This window comes from Gorilla gorilla, chromosome 9, assembly GCF_029281585.2.
Source record: "Gorilla gorilla gorilla isolate KB3781 chromosome 9, NHGRI_mGorGor1-v2.1_pri, whole genome shotgun sequence".
Classification (NCBI taxonomy): Eukaryota; Metazoa; Chordata; class Mammalia; order Primates; family Hominidae; genus Gorilla; species Gorilla gorilla.
Genome location: NC_073233.2, coordinates 90792129 through 90817368, shown reverse-complemented (window position 1 = coordinate 90817368; position 25240 = coordinate 90792129). Strand labels below are relative to the sequence as shown.

Sequence of the window (25240 nt, the reverse complement as noted above, 5' to 3'; positions counted from 1 at the left end):
AAAGAAGAGAGGAGAGAAAAGGACTGTCTATGATTTTAACAAAGTAAAGCTCTGTAGCCGTTGATTCTACCTTCCCTTTGGATTTTTCTCACTCTTCTGTTGTGGAGTCCTCTTTTAAAACCCTGATTCCAGTGTGGAAAAAAATGTCTCTTTGTTCCCTTTAGCATAGATGAGACAGAAAACTATTACTCCTTCAAAGTCAAAGGAGTAACTTCTTCTTCTTTTTTTTTTTTTAACTTCTTCTACAGTCACTTTTATATTTAAGACCATCTTTCTTAATCTAGTTTTAGTATTCTTATCAATACTCAGATACTTTGCCTTCAGTGTTCCATTATTCTCTTTTTATAGAAGACAGAATTAAAAAGCTAGAGAATTGGTGGAAGTTTTACTATAGAATTTGAACAAAATCCGGAGGGCAAAATAAATACTAAATACCAAAAACAAATATCTAACATTTCTAAATATATAATAAATTTATATTTTTAAGCTCTGAAAGGATTTGAAGTAGGCTCCCCTGACTTTTGAAAGAGGAAGTTGTCACACATGGTGTTTTAACAGACCACCTATAGGCTATTTTTACATAGTTTAAAGTGTTTCTACAGGCCTTCACATGTACAGAACTCCTAACAACTATTTAGAAAATTCACATAATTCATTACAATGGAAATGTTAACAGATTATTAAAAAGAAAGCTAGTCTCAATTACCGTCACTCCAAAAATAAAGCTTTGTCCAACAAAGCAAGTTTCAACTGCTTTAGTTAATAGATTCTGAGTTGTATCATTGTCCAGTGTTTCTGGAATTTTATTAGGATCCTGAATGTACCTTGATTGGAAAAAAAGTAAAAAATGTGAAGAAATGAACTTCGAAATTTTAACTTGCCATAAAGTCAGAGACACAATTAATTTGAAAATGCAGCATGAACCTTTTATAGAGGAAAAGAAGTGACTTTAAGAGCCAGGCAGTTTGTTCTCTCTAGTTTCTCATAGCACAGAAAAATCAACAAAACCAATTGATCAAGTGTGAGTAAAGTAGTTACCTGCCTAACCATCAGGCCCGGCAATGATTATAAGGAAAAATAAAAGTGGCAGTGGGAATAGTGGTGGCATCTCTAGCTCTTCACTTGAAAGCAGGAAAAAGTCTTCCCTTTTCTCTGATAAGCCTGGTTGTGGTCCCTTTATTGTCTCAAGCACAAAAACGTGGACATAGATTTCTTGCATGTGATTAGGGGAGGAGGGCAGAAGACTGAGGGGGAAGAAAAGCTTTTTTTTTTTTTTTTTTTGAGACAGAGTCTCGCTCTGTCTCCCAGGCTGGAGTGCAGTGGTGCAATCTTGGCTCACTACAAGCTCTGCCTCCCGGGTTCATGCCATTCTCCTGCCTCAGCCTCCCGGCGTAGCTGGGACTACAGGCGCCCACCACCACGCCCGGCTAATTTTTTGTATTTTTAGTAGAGACGGGGTTTCACCGTGTTAGCCAGGATGGTCCCCATTTCCTGACCTTGTGATCTGCCCGCCTCGGCCTCCCAAAGTGCTGGGATTACAGGCGTGAGCTACCGCGCCCGGCCAAGAAAAGCTTTAATTGCTTATTCTTATATTCTCAGGACAATGTCGTAAAAGGTCAAACTATGGAAATTAAATTGCAATACAGATAAAAAATAAAATTTCAATTTCTGAAATGCAAATATTCCCTCAAATAGATTCTCCTACCTCAGGGGAACCTAACTGTTTCAATGCTAACCTCAATTTGGATAATTCTTCAATTTGAAATGATGTTACTTTCTTAGCCTCTATTTCTGTAACTTGGATTAGAGATTTATAACTTAATATTCTAATTACAGATTAATGACCCTAAATAAAAGGAGACTGTTTTAATATCATCATAGTATGTATTCAGGAAATAAACATCTTTCTTACTTGCTTGTCTTTTAAAGGAATTGACAATCTGGGGTTGAATGATTATCTTTCTACAAAAATGCATATTGCCTTATAAACTTGTATCTTCAAATTCTAAGGGCAGTCAGGAAAAAGGATGTTTTAAGTATTCTTACCTGTGCAAACCAGTGGCAGTAAGACCAAAAAATGTATCTAAGCAACTTCCAAATACAGTAATAACAAACAATTTGTTTGATTCTGCAACTTTTAAGGAAAGTTTGTATCTGTAATTGGCATTTCCAGATTCACCAGTAGAGCCACATTTTGGACAATTAGACCTAGAAAAGTGGTGGAAAAAAGTGTGGAGATGTTCATTAAATGTTTTTCATATGATGAAAAATCCAGAACAGTAAAAATTTAAAATAACATTTTGTGTATAAATGCTCCTACACAACTCAAATTCTTCTTAAACTCTTTCAGATCAACTTATTTTAAATTTCTCTAGTCAGAATAGTTAGCGTTACTGATTTAAATTAAACAGCCCCAAGTTGATAGAAATACATACCAAATTGATGGAAAACTAAAGGAGAACTGTGCATGAAAGAGAGGACGAAAAGGCCGGGCGCGGTGGCTCACACCTGTAATCCCAGCACTTTGGGAGGCCGAGGCGGGTGGGTCACCAGGTCAGGAGATTGAGACCATCCTGGCTAACACGGTAAAACCCCGTCTCTACTAAAAATACATAAAAATTAGATGGGTGTGGTGGTGGGCACCTGTAATCCCAGCTACTTGGGAGGCTGAGGCAGCAGAATGATGTGAACCCGGGAGGTGGATCTTGCAGTCAGCCAAGATCGCACCACTGCACTACAGCCTGGGGGGCAGAGTGACATTCCGTCTCAAAAAAAAAAAGAGGACAAAAAATAATCTCAAAATATTTAATACCTATTTATACACAAAGCACTTAATTGCATTTTTCTCATCATAATGAAAATTACTTTCTTTAATGCATTAGACTATGTTGATAACTTATCAGATTATAAAATTGCATATGAAAACCATGCAATGTAACTTGTTTTTTTAAGACAGTATGTAATGGTGGCTAAAGGCTTTCTAGTCAAAAAGTACACATCTACATGGCAGTGTAACTCTATTGCCATGTACTCATTGTCTGACAGTTACTAAATTCTTGAGTTCCTCATCTATGAAGTCCAGGGCTGAAGAAGGATTAAAATAGACAAGGGTCTAGTGCAAATACTGTGAAATTAGTGTTAGTCTGCTTCTCCCTCATAATTATATCAAGTATTGTGATAATTACTGTCACTTGTACTGTTAACTTCTCTTCTAGTTTGCAATGTATTATAACTCTGATTTCTATCTTTCATGTTCTTAATGTCCACCCCTCTTTATTTTAACAGACAGAATAGTCTAAAAAATTTTTTGAAATACAACAAGCACCTAAAAACATTTTATGGTAATGGCTAATACTAGAATTTTGTTTTTTCTTTAGATTGCTAAAGATCTTAAAAAAGAGTGGCAAAAGGCAAACAGAAAGCAAGGTGAAAGATGGTTGTATAAATTTGATTGTTGCCAGATAGCCACTAGGGGGAGTCTAAAATCTGTAGCTCTCAAAGTGACTCACCTTTATTAGATCTGTGCTGTTATTCTTCTGCCATACTAAGGATAGATCTATACCAACCCATTCATATAATCCTATACAAATCTGCTAGAGTTTGTGCTGTAGGTTAGCCATAGAATGAATTAAAGGTAATTGACTCACTAGGGGATAAAACTCCATTAGTACCAAACTCTAGGGAAATGAACTGTTTAAAATATATATTGGAATTTCTTTGAAGGCTATGCAATAATAATGCATACAGGTTTAATGTAAAATTCCTAGCAAAACTTAGACTAATATGCATTAGCATTCAGTTTACAAATGTTTTCAACATACATTATTTCATTTTTATAGGTAAAATTTACAAATGGGGAAATTAGTTTGAATTTTTATCTGAGATGACAAAGTTGGTAAATATATGACCCAAACCCAAGACTGCGAACTCGTATCATGAAGTTCTGATATTATGATATGATAACAGTGGGACCAAATGGTTAAAATAAAGAACTGCTTGCAATGACAGTATCAATAATAGCCTCAAAAAACTATGTCTATTAGTGTTCATGCATTTACATATTAAACTATATATATTTTTATAAAGTACATATGTATAATGAAGATATTTATTTATATAGTTTTCTTTAATCCTTTTAGGAACGATGCTGGATTAAAATAAATGTTAGTGTGGTGTAATACAGATTAGAGCTTCTCAAACATTAATATGTATACAAATCATCCAGAGATCTTGTTAAAATGAAGATTCTGATTCAGAAAGTCTGGGATGAGGCCCAAGATCCTGCATTTTTAATAAGCTCCCAGGTGATACTGATGCAGATGTACCTTAGGCCATACTTTGAGAAACAAGGATATAGACAACATATTCACATCACCATCCCGATTTAACTTCTAGAGGCACCCATATTTCTAAAATGTCATTTGCTACAGAATAGCAGTTTTCAAACTTTTTGGTTTCACACTCCTTTAATACTCTTAAAAAGTTATTGAGAATATCAAAGAGTTTTGTTTATGTGAATAGTATCTATTTTTTTTATTCAAAAATATTTACTTGGGCCAGGCGTGATGGCTCACACCTGTAATCCCAGCACTTTGGGAGGCTGTGGCGGGCAGACCACTCAAGCTCAGGAGTTCGAGTCCAGACTGGGAAACATGGCAAAACTGTGTCTCTACAAAAAATACAAAAATTAACGAACGTGGTGGCATGCGCCTGTAGTCCCAGCTACTTAGGAAGCTGAGATGGGAGGATTGCTTGAGCTCAGGTGGCAGAGGTTGTGGTGAGCTGAGATTGTGCCATTGAACTCCAGTCTGGAGGTGACAGAGCCAGACCCTGTCTCAAAAAAAAAAAAAAAAATTTACTTACCAAAGATTGAATATATTCAAGGTATACAACATGGTGATTTGAAATATGTCTACACTGTATAATGATTACCATAGTCAAGTTTTTTTTTTTTTTTTTGAGACAGTGTCTCGCTATTGGCCAGGCTGGAGTGCAGTGGTGCAATCTTGGCTCACTGCAACCTCCACCTCTTGGGTTCAGGTGATTCTCCTGCCTCAGCCTCCCGATTAGCTGGGACTGCAGGTGCCCGCCACGACACCCAGCTAATTTTTTGTATTTTTAGTAGAGGCAGGGTTTCACCGTGTTAGCCAGGATGGTCTCGATCTCCTGACCTCATGATCCGCCCACCTTGGCCTCCCAAAGTGCTGGGATTACAGGTGTGAGCCACTGCACCTGGCTACCATAGTCGAATTATTTAACACATCATCCATTACCACTCAAGCTGTACATTAGATCCATAGAACTTGTTCATCTTATATCTGTCTATATTTCTTTTTTGGTTTGTTTTCAGACAGGGTCTCACTCTGCTGCCCAGGCTGGAGTACAGTGGTGCTATCATAGCTTACTGTAACTTCAAACTCCTGGGCTCAAGAGATCCTCCTGCCTCAGCCTTCTGAGTAGCTGGGACCACAGGCACATGCCACCATATGTGGCTAATTTTAAATTTTTTTGTAGAGATGGGGGTCTCACTGTGTTGCCCAGACTAGGCTTGAACTCTTAGGCTTAAGTGATTCTCTTGTCTCGGCCTCCCAGAGTGTTGGGATTACAGGCGTGAGCCATCACACCTGGCTTCTATCTACATTTCTCATAAAACGAGAAATTAAATGAAAGTGAGAAATTAAAACTGAGAAATCAAAAAAATATTCATTAAAAACAGACCCTTTACATGCTTAACACAAAAAACATACTTTTATGAAAAATAGTTATGTTTTTCAAATTTTAAAAATTAGTAAGAAGAGACCAGCATTGTTTTACATTTTGTAAATCTCTTTAATGTCTGGTTTCATAAAAAGACAGCTGGATTCTCATATCTGCTTCTCTGCTCAATCTGTTGTGATAGTACGTGTTATGTAGCCTCTGGGAAACTCCATTATGCACTCATGAGAGACTGAAAGTGAAAAGGCAAATAATGCCTTAGAATTATGAAAATAGATTTGAGTTCAAGGAGCCTCTGAAAGGATCTATCTGAAATAATAGCTGTAATTTGCTATCTTTTTTGTTTGATCCCAGTTAAAAAAACACCAAGTTTCATTTGTTTATTTTTTTATTTTTATTCATTTATTTTTTTGAGACAAGGTCTTGCTTTGTTGCCCAGGCTGGAGTGCAACGGTATCATCTTGGCTCACTGAAGCCTTGACCGCTCGGGCTCAAGCGATCCTCCCACCTCAGACTCTTGAGCAGCTGGGACTACAGGCACATGCCACGATGCCTGCCTAATTTTGTTTATTTTTGGTAGAGGATAGGTTTCACCATGTTGCCCAGGCTGGTCTCAAAATCCTGGACTCAAGCAATCCTCCCATCTTGGCCTCCCAAATGCTTGGATTGCAGGCATGAGCTACTATGCCCAGCCTCATTTGTTTATTTTTCTAGCGTACTTATATTTAGCCCAGATGTAGAAGAACTGGTGAGATAAGTAATCCTTAATGTTTTCTTAGTCTTGAAAACCTTAAAAAATCTGATGAAAGCAATGGACTCACTCTCTCCCCACAAAAAACAGATATGAACACAATATTCTACATATCTTAGGGACTGGAGGAGTCATACATACCTATAATGTATCCACAGATTCCAGCTTAAGAATATCCTGACTATATGATTATATAACATCCCTTTCCAAGTTTATAGACCCAGATTAAATACACACAAAGTAATGAGACATATTTTAAAAAACATATCTCTTAATGCTTCCACATATCACTTCCCCCACAAAATAAGAAAACTATGATCTATATGTGTGAAATTAAATTTGACTTGCTTAAGTAAATGATATAAACTTTTTGGGTAGTTGGGAATGGGGGAGAGGATAGGTAGCCTCTGAGTGATGAGTCCTATTTTAAGATAGGAAAAGAAAGTTATTAGTGTTAGAGATGGATTTCTAGGCTAAAAGGAATTATGGGTCCCATTAGTCACCCAGAAGGGCAATTTCTATGTAGATAGCTTGTCTGGATAAATAAATCCCTTCTCCAGCTTATAATCTGGGGAGAGTACAGACATACACTATTGTGTGTGTATGTGTAGTTACTGCTTCATATGAAGGACCGAAGTAACTTTGTACACATTTTTTTTTATAGATGTATGTCTATGTTTGTATATTTACATAATGAAACCCCCTTTCAAATGAAATTTAACTTGGAACACTAATATAAGGATGAGAATAGAGATCTTGTTGAAACTAACGTGGGGGCCCTGGAGTCTTACCTACTACTCAGCACTGGGTACTATTACTACTCTAATCCCATCTCCCTCCATAAGCACTTCCATGGAGCCCCAAGGCTCTGCAGAATACCTATAGATTGAAAACTACATTCAATCTACTGATCTGATCTTGGAGGTTAAGAAAGTTAATTCCATAAAGCACAAAATACTTATAATGATTATAGTCACTAAAAATTTCAGGTTCAAAGAAAATATTTAGGGACGTCTCTCTGTTCTTCAGCATCTCTAAGATCTTCTGCAAAGGCAAGAGCATGGAACTCCTCTGTCATAAGCTTGCAGTGCTATAGCAATGGGGAAATGAACATGAGGAATTTCTGTTTCCTATGTTGGCTTACAACTGATTCCAAGTAAGAAAAAGGGAAAGCAAAAACAACAGTAGGAAAGATAAGCACCAGGATTTAGATCATCATGGCGGATGGGAGGCAGGATTAGATTGCAGCTCCAACTCGGATGGACAAAGCAGCATGTTGGGGCTCGCACTATGAATTTTAGCTCCAGAACAACTGCAAGAACAAACCAGGAATCCCAAGAGGACCCACAGACCCTCTGAAGGAAGTGGACTGCTCCTGCAGGACCTGGGAGACACCCCAAATACTGTGTGGTATTCAGGGCCGAGACACCCATAAACGATTCACATCACAGGACTCTGTGCAGACAAACCCTGAATACCAACCCGGAGCCAGATAGACTGGCTAGATGGCTAGACCCAGAAGAGAGATAACAATCACTGCAGCTCGGCTCATAGGAAGCTACATCCATAGGAAAAGTGGGGAGAGTATCACATCAAGGGAACATCCTGTGGGACAAAAGAATCTGAACAACAGCCTTCAGCCCTAGACCTTGCCTCTCTGACAGAGCCTACCCAAATAAGAAGGAACCAGAAAACCAACTCTGGTAATATGACAAAACAAGGCTCTTTAACACCTCCAAAAAAAATCACACTAGCTCACCAGCAATGGATCCAAACCAATAAGAAATCCCTGATTTACCTGAAAAAGAATTCAGCGAGGCACCAGAGAAAAGCGAAGCCTAACGCAAGGAAATCCAAAAAACAATACGAGAAGTGAAGGGAGAAACATTCAAGGAAATAGCATAAAGAAAAACAATCAAAACTTCAGGAAACACTGGACACACTTACAAAAATGCAAAATGCTCTGGAAAGTCTCAGCAATAGAATTGAACAAATAGAAGAAAGAAATTCACAGCTTGAAGACAAGGTCTTCAAATTAACCCAATCCAACAAACACAAAGAAAAAAGAATAAGAAATTATGAACCAAGCATCCAAGAAGTCTGGGATTATGTTAAACAGCCAAACCTAAGAATAATCGGTGTTCCTGAGGAATAAGAGAAATCTAAAAGTTTGGAAAACATATTTGGGTGAATAATTGAGGAAACCTTCCCCGGCCTTGCTAGAGACCTAGGCATCTAAATACAAGAAACATAAAGAGCATCTGGGAAATTCATCACAAAAAGATCATCACCTAGGCACATTGTCATCAGGTTATCTAAAGTTAAGACAAAGGAAAGAATCTTAAAGAGTTGTGAGACAGAAGCACCAGGTAATCTATAAAGGAAAACCTATCAGATTAACAGCAGATTTCTTTGCAGAAACCCTACAAGCTAGAAGGGATTAGGGCCCTATCTTAAGCCTCCTCATGCAAAGCAATTATCAGCCAAGAATTTTGTACCGAGTGAAACTAAACATCATATATGAAGGAAAGATACAGTCTTTCTCAGACAAACAAATGCTGAGAGAATCTGCTACTACCAAACCACCATTACAAGAACTGCTAGGCCGGGCGCAGTGGCTCACGCCTGTAATCCTAGCCCTTTGGGAGGCTGAGGCGGGTGGATCACCTGAGGTCAGGAGTTTGAGACCAGCCTGGCCAACATGGTGAAACCCTGTCTCTACTAAAAATACAAAAATTAGCTGGACGTGGTGGTGGGTGCCTGTAATCCCAGCTACTCGGGAGGCTGAGGCAGGAGAATTGCTTGAACCTGGGGGGGCGGAGGGTGCAGTGAGACGAGATTGCACCACTTCACTCCAGCCTGGGCGAAAAAGCGAAACTCCGTCTCAAAAAAAAAAAAAAAAAAGAAAAAAAGTGTGAAAAGGAGCTCTAAATCTTGAAACAAATCCTGGAAACACATCAAAAACAGAATCTCTTAAAAGCATAAATCATGAAGGACCTATAAAACAAAAACAATTTAAAAAGCAAAAACAAAAAAAACAAGGTACACAGGCAACAAATACCACAATGAATGCAATGGTACCTCAAATCTCAATACTAACATCGAATGTAAATGGCATAAATGTTCCACTTAAAAGATACAGAATAGCAGAATGGATAAGAACTCACCAACCATCTGCCGCCTTCAGGAGACTCACCTAACACATAAGGACTCACATAAACATCAAGTAAAGGAGTGGAAAAAGGCAGTTTGTGCAAATGGACACCAAGAGCAAGCAGGAGTAGCTATTTTTACATTAGACAAAAACTTTAAAGCAAAAGCAGTTAAAAGAGACAAAGGACATTATATAATGATAAAAGGCCTTGTCCAACAGAGAAATATCACAATCCTAAACATTTATGCACCTAACACTGGAGCTCCCAAATTTATAAAACAATTACTAATAGACCTAAGAAATGTGATAGACAGCAACACAATAATAGTGGAGGACTTCAATACTACACTGACAGCACTAGACAGGTCATCAAGACAAAGTCAACAAAGAAAAAATGGATTTAAACTATGCCTGGAACAAATGAACTTAACAGATAATATACAGAGCATTTCATGTAACAACCGCAGATTACACATTCTATTCAACAGCACATGGAACTTTCTCCAAGATAGACCATGTGATAAGCCAGAAAACAAGCCTTAATAAATTTAAGAAAATTGAAATCATATCAAGCACTCTCTCAGGCCACAGTGGAATAAACTGGAAATCAACTCCAAAAGGAACCTTCAAAACCATGCCAATACATGGAAATTAAATAACCTGCTCCTGAATGATCCTTGGATCAAAAATGAAATCAAGATGGAAATTTAAAAATTCTTCAAACTGAATGGCAATAATGACACAACCTATCAAAACCTCTGGGATGCAGCAAAGGCAGTGCTAAAAGGAAAGGTCATAGTCCTAAATGCCTACATCAAAAAGACTGAAAGAACACAAACTGACATTCTAAGGTCACACCTCAAGGAACTAGAGAAACAAGAACAAACCAAACCGAAACCTAGCAGAAGAAGGGAAATAACCAAGATCAAAGCAGAACTAAATGTAATTGAAACAAAAACAAATACAAAAGATACATGAAACCAAAAGCTGGCTCTTTGAAAAGATAAATAAAATTGATAGACCGTTAGCAAGATTAACCAAGAAGAGAGAAAATCCAAATAACCTCATTAAGAAACAAAACGGGACATATTACAACTGACACCACTGAGACACAAAAGATCATTCAAGACTACTACAAACACCTTTACACAAGCTAGAAAACCTAGAAGAGATGGATAAATTCCTGGAAAAATACAACCCTCCTAGCTTAAATCAGGAAGAATTAGATACCCTGAACAGACCAATAATAAGCAGCAAGATTGAAATGGGAATTAAAAAATTACCAACAAAAGGCCAGGCGTGGTGCCTCACGCCTGTAATCCCAGCGCTTTGGGAGGCTGAGGTGGGCGGATCACGAGGTCAGGAGATCGAGACCATCCTGGCTAACACTGTGAAACCCTGTCTACTAAAAATACAAAAGATTAGCTGGGCATGGTGGTGGGCACCAGTAGTCCCAGCTACTCAGGAGGCTGAGGCAGAATGGCGTGAAGAGAGGTAGAGCTTGCAGTGCGCCGAGATCGCGCCACTGCACTCCAGCCTGGGCAACAGAGTGAGACTCCGTCTCAAAAAAAACCAACGAAAAAAAGTCTGGGACCAGATGGATTCACAGCAGAATTCTACCAGACATTCAAAGAAGAATTGGTACCAATCCTTTTGACGCTATTCTATGATATAAAGAGGGAACCCTCCCTAATTCATTCTATGAAGGCGGCATCACCCTAATACCCAAATCAGGAAAGGACATAAGCAAAAAAGAAAACTACTGCCCGATATCCTTGATGAACATAGACGCTAAAATCCTTAACAAAATACTAGCTAACTGAATCCAACAACATATCAAAAAGATAATCCACCATGATTAAGTGGGTTTCATACCAGGGATGTAGGGACAGTTTAACACAGATAAGTCAATAAATGTGATCTACCACATAAACAGAATTTTAAAAACAAAAATCACATGATCATCTCAATGGATGCAGAAAAAACATTCAACAAAATCCAGCATCCATTTATGATTAAAACTCTCAGCAAAAGTGGCATACAAGGGACATACCTCAATGTAATAAAAGCCATCTATGACAAACCCACAGCCAACATAACAATGAATGGGGAAAAGTTGAAAGCATTCCCTCTGAGAATTGGAACAAGACAAGGATGCCCACTCTCACCATTCTTCTTCAACATACTACTGGAAGTCCTAGACAATGCAATCAGACAAGAGAAAGAAAGAAAGGGTATCTAAATCAGTAAAGAGGAAGTCAAACTGTCACTGTTTGCTGACAATATGATTGTTTACCTCGAAAACCCTAAAGACTCCTCCAGAAAGCTGCTAGAACTGATAAAAGAATTCAGCCAAGTTTCTGGATACAAGATTAATGTACACAAATCAGTAGCTCTTCTATACACTAACAGCAACCAAGTGGAGAGTCAAATCAAGAATTTAACTCCTTTTACAACAGCTACAAAAACACAAAAACAAACAAAAAAAAACCACACAAAAAAACAAATTTAGGAAGATACCTAACCAAGGAGGCAAAAGACCTCTACAAGAAAAACTACAAAACATTGCTGAAAGAAATCATAGACAACACAATGAGTGGAAACACATCCCATGCTCGTGGATAGGTAGAATCAATATTGTGAAAATGATCATGCTGCCAAAAGCAATCTACAAATTCAGTGCAATCCCTACCACCATCATTCTTCACAGAATTAGAAAAAACAATTTTAAAATGCATATGGAACCAAAATATGGCCTGCACAGCCAAAGCAAGACTAAGCAAAAAGAACAAACCTGGAGGCATCGCATTACCTGATTTCAAACTATACTATAAGGCCATCGTCACCAAAACACCATGGTACTGGTATAAAAATAGGCATATAGGCCAATGGAACAGAATAGAGAACCCAGAAATGAACTCAAATACTTACAGCCAACTGATCTTTGACAAAGTGAACAATAGTGGGGAAAGGACACCCTTTTCAACAAATGGTGCTGGGATCATTGGCTAGCCACATGTAGGAGAATGAATCTTATATAAAAGCAACTCAAGATGGATTAAGGACTTAAATCTAAGACCTGAAACTATAAAAATTCTAGAAGATAACGTTGGAAAAACCCTTCTAGACATTGGCGTACCCAAAAGCAAATGCAATAAAAACAAATAGCTGGGACTTAATTAAACTAAAGAGCTTTTGCATGGCCAAAGAACAGTCAGCAGAGTGAACAGACAACCCACAGAGTGGGAGAAAATCTTCACAATCTATACATCTGACAAAGGACTAACATCCAGAATCTACAATGAACTCAAACAAATCAGTAAGAAAAAAACAAGCAATCCCATCAAACAGTAGGCTAAGGACATGAATAGACAATTCTCAAATGGCCAAGAAAACACATGAAAAAATGCTCAACATCACTAATGACCAGGGAAATACAAATCAAAATCACAATGCAATACCACCTTCTTCCTGCAAGAATGGCCATAATCAAAAAATCAAAAACCAGTAGATGTTGGTGTGGATGCAGCAATCAGAGAACACTTCTACATTGCTGGTAGAAATGTGAACTAGTACAGCCACTATGGAAAACAGTGTGGAGATTCCTTAAAGAACTAAAAGTAGAACTACCATTTGGATCCAGCAATCCCACTGCTGGGTATCTACTCAGAGGAAAATAAGTCATTATATGCAAAAGATACTTGCACACTCATGTTTATAGCAGCCCAGTTCACAATTGCAAAATCGTGGAACCAACCCAAATGTCCATCAATCAATGAGTGGATAAAGAAACTGTGGTATATATACACGATGAACTACTACTCAGCCATAAAAAGGAATGAATTAATGGCATTTGCAGTGACCTGGATGAGACTGGAGACTGTTATTCTAAGTGAAGTAACTCAGGAATGGAAAACCAAACGCCATATGTTCTCAGTGATATGTGGGAGCTAAGCTATGAGGATGCAAAAGCATAAGAATGATACAATGGACTATGGGGACTTGGGGGGAAGGGTGGGAGGGAGTGAGAGATAAAAGACTACAAATAGGGTGCAGTGTATACTGCTCGGGTGATGGGTGCAGCAAAATCTCACAAAGCACCACTGAAGAACTTACTCATGTAGCCAAATACCACCTGTACCCCAATAACCTATGGGAAAAAAAAGATAAGCACCAGAAATTATGGAAATAGTTTTAAAAAATTTTTGTGTCAATGTAGTATATGCAGAAAACAGGTTGTATTTCCATGGACTATGTGCCATGGGTTTTATATTCCAAAAGGGTCCAGTCACAAGTCCTTTCCCAGGGCATTTTAAGTTCTAAGAAAGAAAGGGGAAGATGTCATTCTGAATACAAACTTCGCTGCTAATTTGGAAGTAATATGGTGACTATGAAGGTAGAGAGAATTCAGATTGTTTAGGCTTGAATATGTTTCTGCCCCTAACTAGCTGGCTGTGTGATGATTTGCGGGAAGTTACTTAACTTTCCCAAGCTTCAGTTGTCTCCTTTAAAGGTTGGCATTAACAATAGCATTCACTTCATAGGGCTATTGTATTAAAAGATATAATGCCCACAAAGTTCCTAGCACAGTGCCTACTGTACAGCAAACACTTACTAATGTTATCTACTGGTATTACCCGTCTAAATAACAATGGCATTATTGTTCAACCTAAATTTTTGTTGCAGATTATCTTTAAAATAAATGACTGGAAAGAAAGAGTTTTAAAAATATTTTATATCTATATATTACTGATAATGTGTCAGACAATGTTCTAGGCATGTTATGTATATTAACCTATTTGATCCTTACAAGAACCTTATTAGGCAGATATTACTTTCCCCATTTTGAGGCTCAGATAATTAAAGTGACTTGCCCAAGGCCACACAGCTATAATGGCAGGGTTGCGATTTGAATCCAGGCAGTCAGCTCCAGAGAATTATGCTTTTAATCATGATAACATACTGCAATAAGGTAAAGTATACTTATAATAGATTATAATAATAATAGCTACCACTTTGGAAATTCTAATATATGTTATATATTCTACTAGAACATTTCTGTGCATTATCTCTAACTTTACAATGATCCCATATTGTGGGTACCATGATCCCACCTTACAAATGAGTAATTAGACTCACAGAAGTTAACTATCTTGCCCTAGGTCACATAGCTAATGAGAGCCAGAGCCTACATGAAACTCTGTTGTGTTCTCTGAAGCTTGAAATTGTTCCATTACAGTAAGTCCTCATTTAATGTTAGTGATAGGTTCTTGGATACTGTGACTTTAAGCAAAACTACTTATAGCAGATTCTCAAACAACATCATTATAACGTTGATGAGAAAAAAATTTGTTTCATTATACATCATTTTGCTTAAAGTTGCGGTGTCTAAGAATCCAACAACATTAAGTAAGGACTGTATACCGCACTGCTTCTAAGTACAGATTTTGATGAAAGGCAAATAGCCCATGGGTTTTAGTTGTTTCAGATGACAGGCAAGAACCTGAAAAGGGGTGAACCTAAGACAATCTAAACACTATCATGCTATCACTTATTCATTCATTTAACCAACATTTGTTGAACACTTTCTATGAACTAAGCCCTAGGATGGATGCCAAGGATTTAATGATGAATAACACAAACTGGGTCTTTCTCTTAGAGCTAACAAATGAGTACTTGAGAGAGTGGCTTAATAAAGGAACAGTATGATAACTACTTCAAGGATTACTTAGAGTCTAGATATGAGTTAGAACTGCCAATCCTTTTCTGCCTCCCCATTCGATGCTAACTAGACAAAAAGACTAGTTAAGAATATTGCTGGCACACTACTCTTTCTTACATAGTTCTAGTTACTTACTAGGTATTCTTGTCCTCTCTTCGATGCAGAGAGACAGTGTTCTGGAGAAACTTCAAACCTAACCTCTCGTTTCTACTCTATAAAGATCAGAGGAAGACCTTAGGCTCTCAGGTATAGTTGGCTTGCATCTGAGCACCATGATAAAGAATTATATGCCTAACACCTTTCTAGTTGCTAAAGGATAGAAATTACTATAACATAGTCCCTGGTCTCAAGGAATTTATTTATTTATATTAAAAACTATTCTACTGATCATGCAAAAATAAACAAACAATAAACACAAGTCTCCTATATTATTCCCAGGGATATCCCAGAAATGGGCTAAGTTTTGTACCCAGTATTGGAACTTACTCTCTGAGAAGTTATTTTTCTTCAATGAGGCAAGTATTTAGCAAAGGACTTGACAGTAACTTAAAACTTTTCTCTAGTAATAGAGGATTAGCAGTGAAATCTGTTCTGGGATTTACAGAAGAACCAACCCCTGAGAGAATCTAATGTCCTTGTTTGGTAAATCTGGTCCTTGCCCTTGAGCCATAGGAAATCTACAGTGTGCATTTGTATTTCCTCTCTCACACTTACAGACTTTACTTTTACCTTTTGGAGACCAGGATTATCCTAGAGAAGCACTTCTGACATGATGGATATATAAAACTTGAATTCTGGAGAGCAAGTACTGAGGCTAGAAGAAATTTTCGTCTTCTATTCATGTGTTCACACCGTGGTCTGCAAAACAAAATAGCCATTGAGATGACTGGCAAATCTTTCATTGCAGTGCATATTCTTTTCTTAGGAAAACCACTTAACCTCTACTGCAAAGCTAATAGATGTCATTTGTTTCACTTTCAAAGTGAAGGTGGTATCAATGTATTGGAAAATTAATTCTTTTTCTCCTTAAAATATTAATAGGAAGAAAATCACATTTAAAACAGAGTAGTTTAAGAAAATTCTTGTATCCTGTTTCTTAATAAATGCTCTATCCCAGTAATTCAGGAAAGATGTCATTTAGCTTCTTCACACCTTTAAAAGAAGATACACAACTTGTGTCTGCCATCAATACAAAGGAAACTACAGGTTGAGCATCTTGAATCTGAAAGTCCAAAACCCAAAATCTGAAATGTTTTGAGTGCCACCATGATGGCACAAATCAAAATTCCACACATAAGTACTTAACACAAACTTTGTTTCATGCACTAAATTATTAAAAGTATTGTGGCCGGGTGCGGTGGCTCATGCCTATAATCCCAGCACTTTGGGAGGCCAAGGCAGGCGGATCACCTGAGGTCAGGAGTTCGAGACCAGCCTGGCCAACATGGTGAAACCCCATCTCTACTAAATACAAAAAGTAGCCGAGCATGGTGGTGGGTGCCTGTAATCCCAGCTACTCAGGAGGCTGCGGCAGGAGAATTGCTTGAACCCAGGAGGCAGAGGTTGCAGTGAGCCGAGATTGCACCATGGCACTTCAGCCTGGGCAACAAGAGCAAAACTCCATCTAAAAAAGAAAAAAAAAAGTATTGTATAAAATTACCTTCAGGCTATGTGTATAAGATGTATATAAAACATAAACAAATTTTATGTTTAGACTTGGGTCCCATTCCTGCATCTCATTAATTATGTGCAAATATTCAAAAATCCAAAATTCACAAGACTTCTGGACCCAAACATTTCAGATAAGGTATATTCAATGTGTACATGAACTTACATGCATCTTTTAAAGAACCTAAATTGGTGGAAATTGTTCTTTTTTAGCTGAAATATCACTTTATTAGATTTCAGTGTGCTCATTTGATACATCTTGAAGAGAAAAAAAGACTTCAGATTTTGTAAACAGAAAAAGCGAAATGTTACATGTCAAATGATAGCTCAAAGTGTTTTAATATCCTTGTATAAAACACATCAGGAAGGCCAAGTGTGGTGGCTTATGTCTGTAATCTCAGCACTTTCAGAGACTGAGGTGGGGGGATTGCTTGAGCCCAGGAGTTCAAGACTAGCCTGGGAAACATAGGGAGACACTGTCTCTACAAAAAATATAAGAGAATTAGCTGAGTGTGGTGGCACATACCTGTAATACCAGCTGCTTGGGAGGCTAAGGCAGGATGATCAAGGCCATAGTGAGCTATGATGATGCCATGGCACTCCAGCCTGGGTGACAGAGCAAGACCCTATCTCCAAATAAACAAAATCAGAGAAGTCAAATAATAAAATACAGACACACCTCATTTTATTATGCTTCACTTTATTATGCTTCACAGATATTACATTTTTTTTTACAAATTGAAGGTTTATAGCAACCCTGTCTCAAGCAAGTCCACTTTTTCAGCGGCATGTGCTCACCTTCCATCTCACATTTTGGTAATTCTCACAATATTTCAAAAGTTTTCATTTTTATTATATCTGATGGTGACTTGCGATCAGTGATGTTTGATGTTACTATTGTAATTGTTTTGGGGTGCCACAAACTATACCTATATAAGATGAATTTAATCTATAAATGTGTGTCTGACTGCCCCACCATCTCTCTCCCTCTTGTTGGGTCTCCCTATTCTGAGACACAACAATATTGAAATTAGGCCAGTTATTAACCCTACAATGACCTCTAAGTGTTCAGGTGAAAGGAAGAGTCACATGTCTCTCACTTTAAAATAAAAGACAGAAACAAAAATTAAGGTTAGTGAGGAAAGCATGTTGATAGCCGAGACAGACCAAAAGTTAGGCTTCTTGTGCTAAATAGCCAAGTTATGAATGTAAAGGAAATGTTATTGAAGGAAATTAAAAGTGCTACTCCAGTGAACACATAAGTAAGAATGTAAAACAGCCTTTTTGTTGATATGGAGAAAATTTTAGTGGTCTGGATAGAAGATCAAACAAGCCACAACATTCCCTTAAATCGAAGCCTAATCCAGAGTAATACCCTAATGATCTTCAATTCTATGAAGGCTGAGAGAGTTGAGGAAGCTGCAGAAAAAAATGCTTGAAGCTAGCAGAGGCTGGTTCTTGAAGTTTAGGAAAAGAAGCCACCTCCAAAACATAAAACATAACTTGCTGCAAGGTAAAGCAGCAAGCGCTGATGTAGAAGCTGCAGAAAGTTATCCAAAAGATCTAGTTAAGATAAGTAGATCTTAACTAGTTGATGATGGTGGCTACACTAAACAACAGATTTTAAATGTAGACACAACAGCCTTATATGGGAGGAAAATGACATCTAGGACTTTCATAGCTAGAGAAGTCAGTGCCTGGCTTCAAGGCTTCAAAGAACAGGCTAACTCTCTTGTTAGGGGCGAATGCAGCTGGTGTCTTGATACTGACACCAGTGCTCATTTGCCATTCCAAAAATCCTGCGGCCCTTAAGGATTATGCTGAATCTACTCTGCTTGTGCTCTAGAAATGGAAGAAGAAAGCCTGGATAACAGCACATCTGTTTATAGCATGATTTACTGAATATTTTAAGCCCACTGTTGAGACCTACTGCTCAGAAAAAAAAGATTCCTTTCAAAATATTAATGCTCATTGACAACGCACCTGGTCACCCAAGAGCTCTGATGAGATGCACAAGGAGATTGATATTGTTTTCATACCTGTTAACACATCCATTCTCTACCCATGGATCAGTGAGTCACTTTGACTTTCAAGTCTTATTATTTCAGAAACACATTGCCTAAGGCCATAGCTGCCATAGATAATGCTTATTCTGATGGATCTGGGCAAAGTAAGTTGAAAATCTTCTGGAAAGGTTTCACCATGCTAGAAGCTAATAAGAACATTCATGATTTATGGGAGGAAGTCAAAATATCCACACTAATTGGAGTTTGGAAGAAGCTGATTCCAGTCCTCATGGATGACTTTGAGGGGTTCAAGCCTTCAGTGGAGGAAGTGACTGCAGATGTGGTGGAATAGCAAGAGATCTAGAATTAAAAAGTGGAGCCTGAAGATGTGACTCAATTGCTGCAATCTCATGATAAGGCATGAACTTATGATGAGTTGCTTTTTACAGATAAACAAAGAGAGTAGTTTCTTGATACGGAATCTACTCCTGGTGAGGATGCTGTGAACATTGTTGAAATTACAACAAAGAATTTAGAATATTCCATAAGCTTAGTTGATAAGCAGTGGCAGGGTTTGAGAAGATTGACTCCAATTCTGAAAGAAGTTCTACTGTGAGTAAAACGCTATCAAACAGCATTACATGGTACAGAAAAATCTTTTGTGAAAGGAATAATCAATGCAGCAAACTTCAATGTTGTCTTATTTTAAGAAATTGCCACTGCAACCCCAACCTTCAGCAACCACCACCTCAAGCAGTCAGCAACCATCAACACTGAGGCAAGACCCTCCACCACAAAAAATTATGACTCATTGAAGGCTCAGATGATCATTAACATTTTTTAATAATAAAGTGTTTTTTAATTAAGATGTATTTTTTAGACATAATGCTATTGCATACTTAGACTATAGTATAGTGTAAACATTTTATTAATATATGCACTGGGAAGCCAAAAAATTTGTGTGACTTGCTTTACTGCAATATTTGCTTTATTGCAGTGGTCAGAAACACAACCCACAATATCTCCAAGGTATGCCTGTAGCAATGTTCTCCTCTTTATACTTTCTTTTTAAAAATTCAGCCTGGGCAACACGGTGAGACCTCATCTCTCCAAAAAACAAAAAAAATTAGTCAGGCGTGGTAGTATGAGCTTGTGGTCCCAGCTACTTGGGAGGCTGAGGTGGGAGGATCACTTGAGCCCAGAAGGTAAAGACTGCAGTGAGCTGTATTCATGGCACTGCACTCCAGCCTGGGTGAAAGAGTGAGACTTGTTCTCAAAAAAAAAAAAAAAAAAAAAAAAAAGAGAGAGAGAGAGAGAAAAAATTAAAAGCTTGATCTGTGGCAGGGTGTGGTAGCTCACGCCTATAATCCCAGCACTTTGGGAGGCCGAGGTAGGCACATCACCTGAGGTCAAGAGTTTGAGATCAGTCTCACCAAAATGGTGAAACCCCATCTCTATCAAAAATATAAAAAATTAGCCTGGTGTGCACCTGTAATCCCAGCTACTCAGGATGCTGAGGCAGAATCGCTTGAACCTGGGAGGCAGAGGTTGCAGTGAGCCGAGATCATGCCACTGCACTCCAGCCTGGGCCACAGAGTGAGGCTCTGTCTCAAAAAAAAAAAAAAAAAAAAAAAGGTTGGTTTGTTTACTAATTTTTTAAATGGATTAGCATAACATAAAACATATAACATAAAATACATGCCTTACAACAAAGGTCTTTGTAACTGTTTGAGATAAAGCTGTATTAAGAAACTTTCATTTTTAAACACATGGCAAAAACTTTCAATTCTGAAATGGTTGATGCTGTTTTTGACACTGGCATCAGCAAACTCTGACAAAGTGGAGGTCACTGGTTTTAAAATAATAAAATCTTTTCGGTATAGTACTCTGTAAAGATGATGACAAACAGAAATGTGACTATGGAAGGGAGATGTTAAAGTGATACTAATTCTGATAGTCAATCAAAATAACATTTCTATAAAAATAAAATCTTGCCACTCCAGGTAATAAGATGGAAATTTACAGATGAAAGATAAATAATTTACATAAATCACTAATCTGTATTATTGAAGGGAGCACAGAAAAGAGAACGCTAATCCTAATTTTTTGCTATCCTTGTTGGGACTCATATATACATTAGTAAGGTTCTGCCAAAGCCGATTATGTATTCCTAGATTTGGTTGTCACCTTAGGCTACATGGCAATCTCAAAGGACATGGTAGGGTAGGTAATACAGGATACAAAGGAAAGGCAGAAAGAAGGGTCAAAGAAAATTGCCATTATAAGTGCTAAAACCTCAAATTCCTTGCCATTGCAACTGTCAAAAGACAAAATTACAACAATTTTGTGAAAGATCTTAATTGGCTTTATTTATGATTCTGTCAGATGTGTTTGAACAAAAAAGCAACTCCATCTTGTCTAGAGGCTGGGTAAAATGAAGCTGAGACATACTGGGCTGAATTCCCAGACGGTTAAGGCATTCTAAGTCATAGGATAAGATATGAGGTCGGCACAAAATACAGGTTATAAAGACCTCGCTGATAAAACAGGTTGCAGTAAAGAAGCCTGCTAAAACCCACCAAAACTAAGATGGTGATGAGAGTGACCTCTGGTTGTCCTCACTGCTACACTGCCACCAGCGCCATGACAGTTTACAAACGCCATGGCAACGTCAGGAAGTTACCCTATATGGTCTAAAAGGGGGAGGCACAAATAATCCACCCCTTGTTTAGCACATCATCAAGAAATAGCCATAAAAATGGGCAGCCAGCAGCCCTCGGGGCTGTTCTATGTCTTTTATTCCTTTACTTTCCTAATAAACTTGCTCTCAGTTTATGGACTTGCCCTGAATTCTTTCTTGTGCAAGATCGAAGAAGCCTCTCTGGGGGTCTGAATTGGGACCTCTTTCCTGTAACAATTCTAGAATCGGGAAATACTTTATTCCATAAAATAGAGTGAGTGACCCAAGGGGCTGAGCAGAGAAGTTCAGTTTTACAGAAAGAGAAGGGCTGAAGAAAGTAGAAACAAAGAACAAAAAGCAGCTTGGTCATTTCAAAGTTACTTTCCTCCTAAAGTGGGAACAGAGGAACAGAAAAATACAGGAATAACTGGTTAACATAAGGCTACTTTTTGTTGTAAGCATCAAAGGCAGAGCGAAGTTCGTTGTTATGACAATTGAAACTGGCACATGTGGGAAATTTGGTTATTTCTCTCTTCTGAGTTCTAGGAAGGTCAGATAACAATGTAGTTTTGATTTGGTGAGGTGGAACTTTAAGTATAAATGACTCTATTTTGATTTTTAGTCTGGTCCACTGGGGCCTAGTGCAGGAGCTTAGTCCAAAACAAAGGCCTCCTATAACTTTTAGTTAACATAACAAATGATGTTATGTCAACAAAGGCATTGTCCTCCACATTCTAAAATCCAATTTAGTGTAGGGTTTAGTATGGAGGTACATCTACCTGTGAGTTAGGGGAGCTAAAAGAGCATAAAGCTCACTCCTGAACATGCTGTCTCTTACCTGCTTAAAATCCTGCTATTTAGAATGAAGCCTCAATATCTCACAATGGTCTGTGCAGCCCTGGGTCATGTAGATCTTGCCAATCCCTGACCTCACTTTGTACCTCTCCTCCTCAATCACTGTATTTCAAGCTATGCTGGCCTTCTTTCTGCTCCTCAAGCACACCAAACGATTTCCCTTCTCAGACTTTTGTGCTTACTGTTTTCTTTGGCTAGGATATTCTTCCCTTAGGTCTTGGAATAGTTGGTTCTTTATCGTCCTTCAATCTGTAACTCTAATGTTATCCCTTCAGAGAGCCCCACTTTAGCTCAAGTAGAATCCTCCTTCCTCTTAGTTTCTATGGCATCACCTGTTTTATCCTTCATGGTACTAACCCTGCTGGATAGTCATCCTATGTATGTCTTTGCTTACTTATTTTTGTTCATCTACCCATCACTAGCCTAAGTTTCATAAAGACGGGGACCTAGTCCAGCCTGTTCTCTACTGTAACCCCAGTGCTTAGAACAGTGCTCAGTACACAGTAAGTTCACAATAAATATTTATTGAATAGGGCCAGGTGTGGTGGGTCAGGCCTATAATCCCAGCACTTTGGGAGGCCAAGGTGGGAGGATTGCTTGAGCCCACCAGTTTAGACCAGCATGGGCAACACAGCAAGAACTCATCTCTACAAATAATAAAAAATATTAGCTGGGCATGGTGGTGCATGCTTGTAGTTCCAGCTACTCAGGAGGCTGAGGTGGGAGGGTCACTTGAGCCTGGGAGATTGAGGCTGCAGTGCGCGGTATTGCGCCACTGCACTCCAGCCTGCGCAACAAAGACTAGTCTCAAAACAAAATTTATTGCATGAATGAAGAACTATAAGCAGAATTTTGCAATTCAAGAAAACTTTTACAACAGAGTAGGCATACGCCATACGATACCAGAATTTTCTTCCTATTTCATTTGAAGTTCCCCTAAAAAGTCTTTCTTTATTAACAAAGAGAATGGCTTTTCTTTTTGTCTACACCATATACTATTGTACCTCTGTAGTCCTACCATTTGTTTTGTCTATTGTAGTGTATTGTCTATTTGGTTTTATTCTCCCTAATGCCTATTCTCTTAACTTTCTTTTTGCTCTTTATGTGCTAGTAATTTATGCCAAGGGAAACAATCTGAGTTGCGTTCCTTGCTTCCCCACCCCCACAATATGTTTCACATTTCTATGCCTTTGCTTTTTTCCATTCTTCTCTCTAAAATGCTCTTTCATTCTCTTGGTAATGCTTATTCTTCTTTAAGATCCTTCTTAGAAGTCTTCTTTTCTAGGACGTTTTCCCAGAAGTTAAATTACTCTTTAATTCATCACATGCCACATTATATTAAATTTATCTGTTCAATATGGCTTGTTTTTCCTGGACTCAGAGTAAGATCGTAGAAGGACTATCTGTTTATATCTTCAGTGCCAAGCTCAGAAATTGTCAATCTGAACTTCAGATATTAATCTTCATGATTTGCATTTCCTCTTCCCAAGCCACAATTTTGTCACATAGCGTTAAATATAAAACACAATTTTACCAAATCATAAAATTATCTTCTATTTGTATACGAAGTACACAGCCTAGTTTCATATATAGTACCATATTTCATACTTATTTTAATCATTACTTACATCTTATCCTCACTTCTAATTTTTTTACTTCTGTTCATATTGTGAGCAGAGACTATTTTCTTTAGGGCTCTAAAACAGAATTTTATATTGTACCACAATATGGGCATTCATCAAATCATGTTCTTTACACAATTGTTATTCAAACTTTAGGAAATGTAATAAACTTGTAACATGACTCGTACACTGGGCTAAGTGAAAATAAGATACTGTCTGTCCTAAAAAAAAATTGCTAATTGGGCAGACAACTCACTAATAAATGAAAAACTTAAATAAGCAGGAAATTTTGGATTCATTTCTAAATTAATTGTGCCAGTACTTATTACTATACTTTTAAAGGAAGGTTGGTTACATTGTCTTTATTTAAGGGTTTATTGCCCTCTAGTGGATCAAATAAGTAAGTCTAAAAATCTATATAAACAGCAAATTTGAGAACTGTAATGAAAGGGATCATTAGTATTTTTACTATTTGTATTTCACCTGGTGAACCCCAGAAAATGGCAAAAAGGCTTCCCATTTATTGTCTGTTGGACAATAATAGAATAAGATCATTTCAGACAGTTACTGTTAATTAATTTCCTTTGGTGTTTTCGTAATATTTCCTTCATACTTGCCACCTAGTTTATTTTTGTATTTATTTATTTATTTACCTAGACTCTGGGGGTGTTTTTATACTTTGTTTTATTTCTCTGTCTCTCTCTACTGCTTGACTTGCAGTATAGTGGATGCATGTCTGATGAATAATTGAATGAAACATCAGGAATAAGTAAATACTAAAATTAGGAAGATATGATGATACACTTGGGAACAATTTCATATGTGGTATCTTTTGCAGTTTATCTTTCTTTTCACATTTATTGGGAAGGATGATGATATAGTATTACATTTCTTTCAGCTCCATCACAGCAAACCATATCCCAATTTAATATGCGAACATATTTATTTATTCATCAGTTATTAGTTGTGCAGCTGCTAAATGCTAGGTGGGGATAGTGTGATTGATGGACAAACAGACAAGGTCCCTACCTAGTCACCAGACTTACAGTCTAGTGTAAGAGACAGAC

At 37.8% G+C, this 25240-nt stretch overlaps 2 protein-coding genes across 4 annotated transcripts in view; one reads left to right on the top strand and one right to left on the bottom strand.

The window, feature by feature from the left end:
- The window catches only part of PRCP (prolylcarboxypeptidase), a 147637-nt gene that overhangs the window by 41274 nt on the left and 81123 nt on the right, over positions 1-25240 (top strand). The window lies entirely within an intron of this gene.
- Positions 1-25240, bottom strand: part of DDIAS (DNA damage induced apoptosis suppressor) — a 32960-nt gene that overhangs the window by 3684 nt on the left and 4036 nt on the right. The window contains exons 2-5 of one of the 3 annotated variants that reach the window (XM_019037235.4): positions 17537-17636; positions 16072-16200; positions 2047-2208; positions 707-824 (exon numbers count right to left, since the gene is read on the bottom strand). In XM_019037235.4, the coding sequence (XP_018892780.3) occupies positions 707-824; positions 2047-2208; positions 16072-16184 (393 nt within the window). In that variant the 5' untranslated portion in view covers positions 16185-16200; positions 17537-17636. Of the gene's footprint in view, positions 1-706; positions 825-2046; positions 2209-16071; positions 16201-16494; positions 16967-17536; positions 17641-25240 lie in introns of those variants that run through there. The other 2 variants (XM_063693428.1, XM_055355557.1) reach the window with 2 other exon arrangements.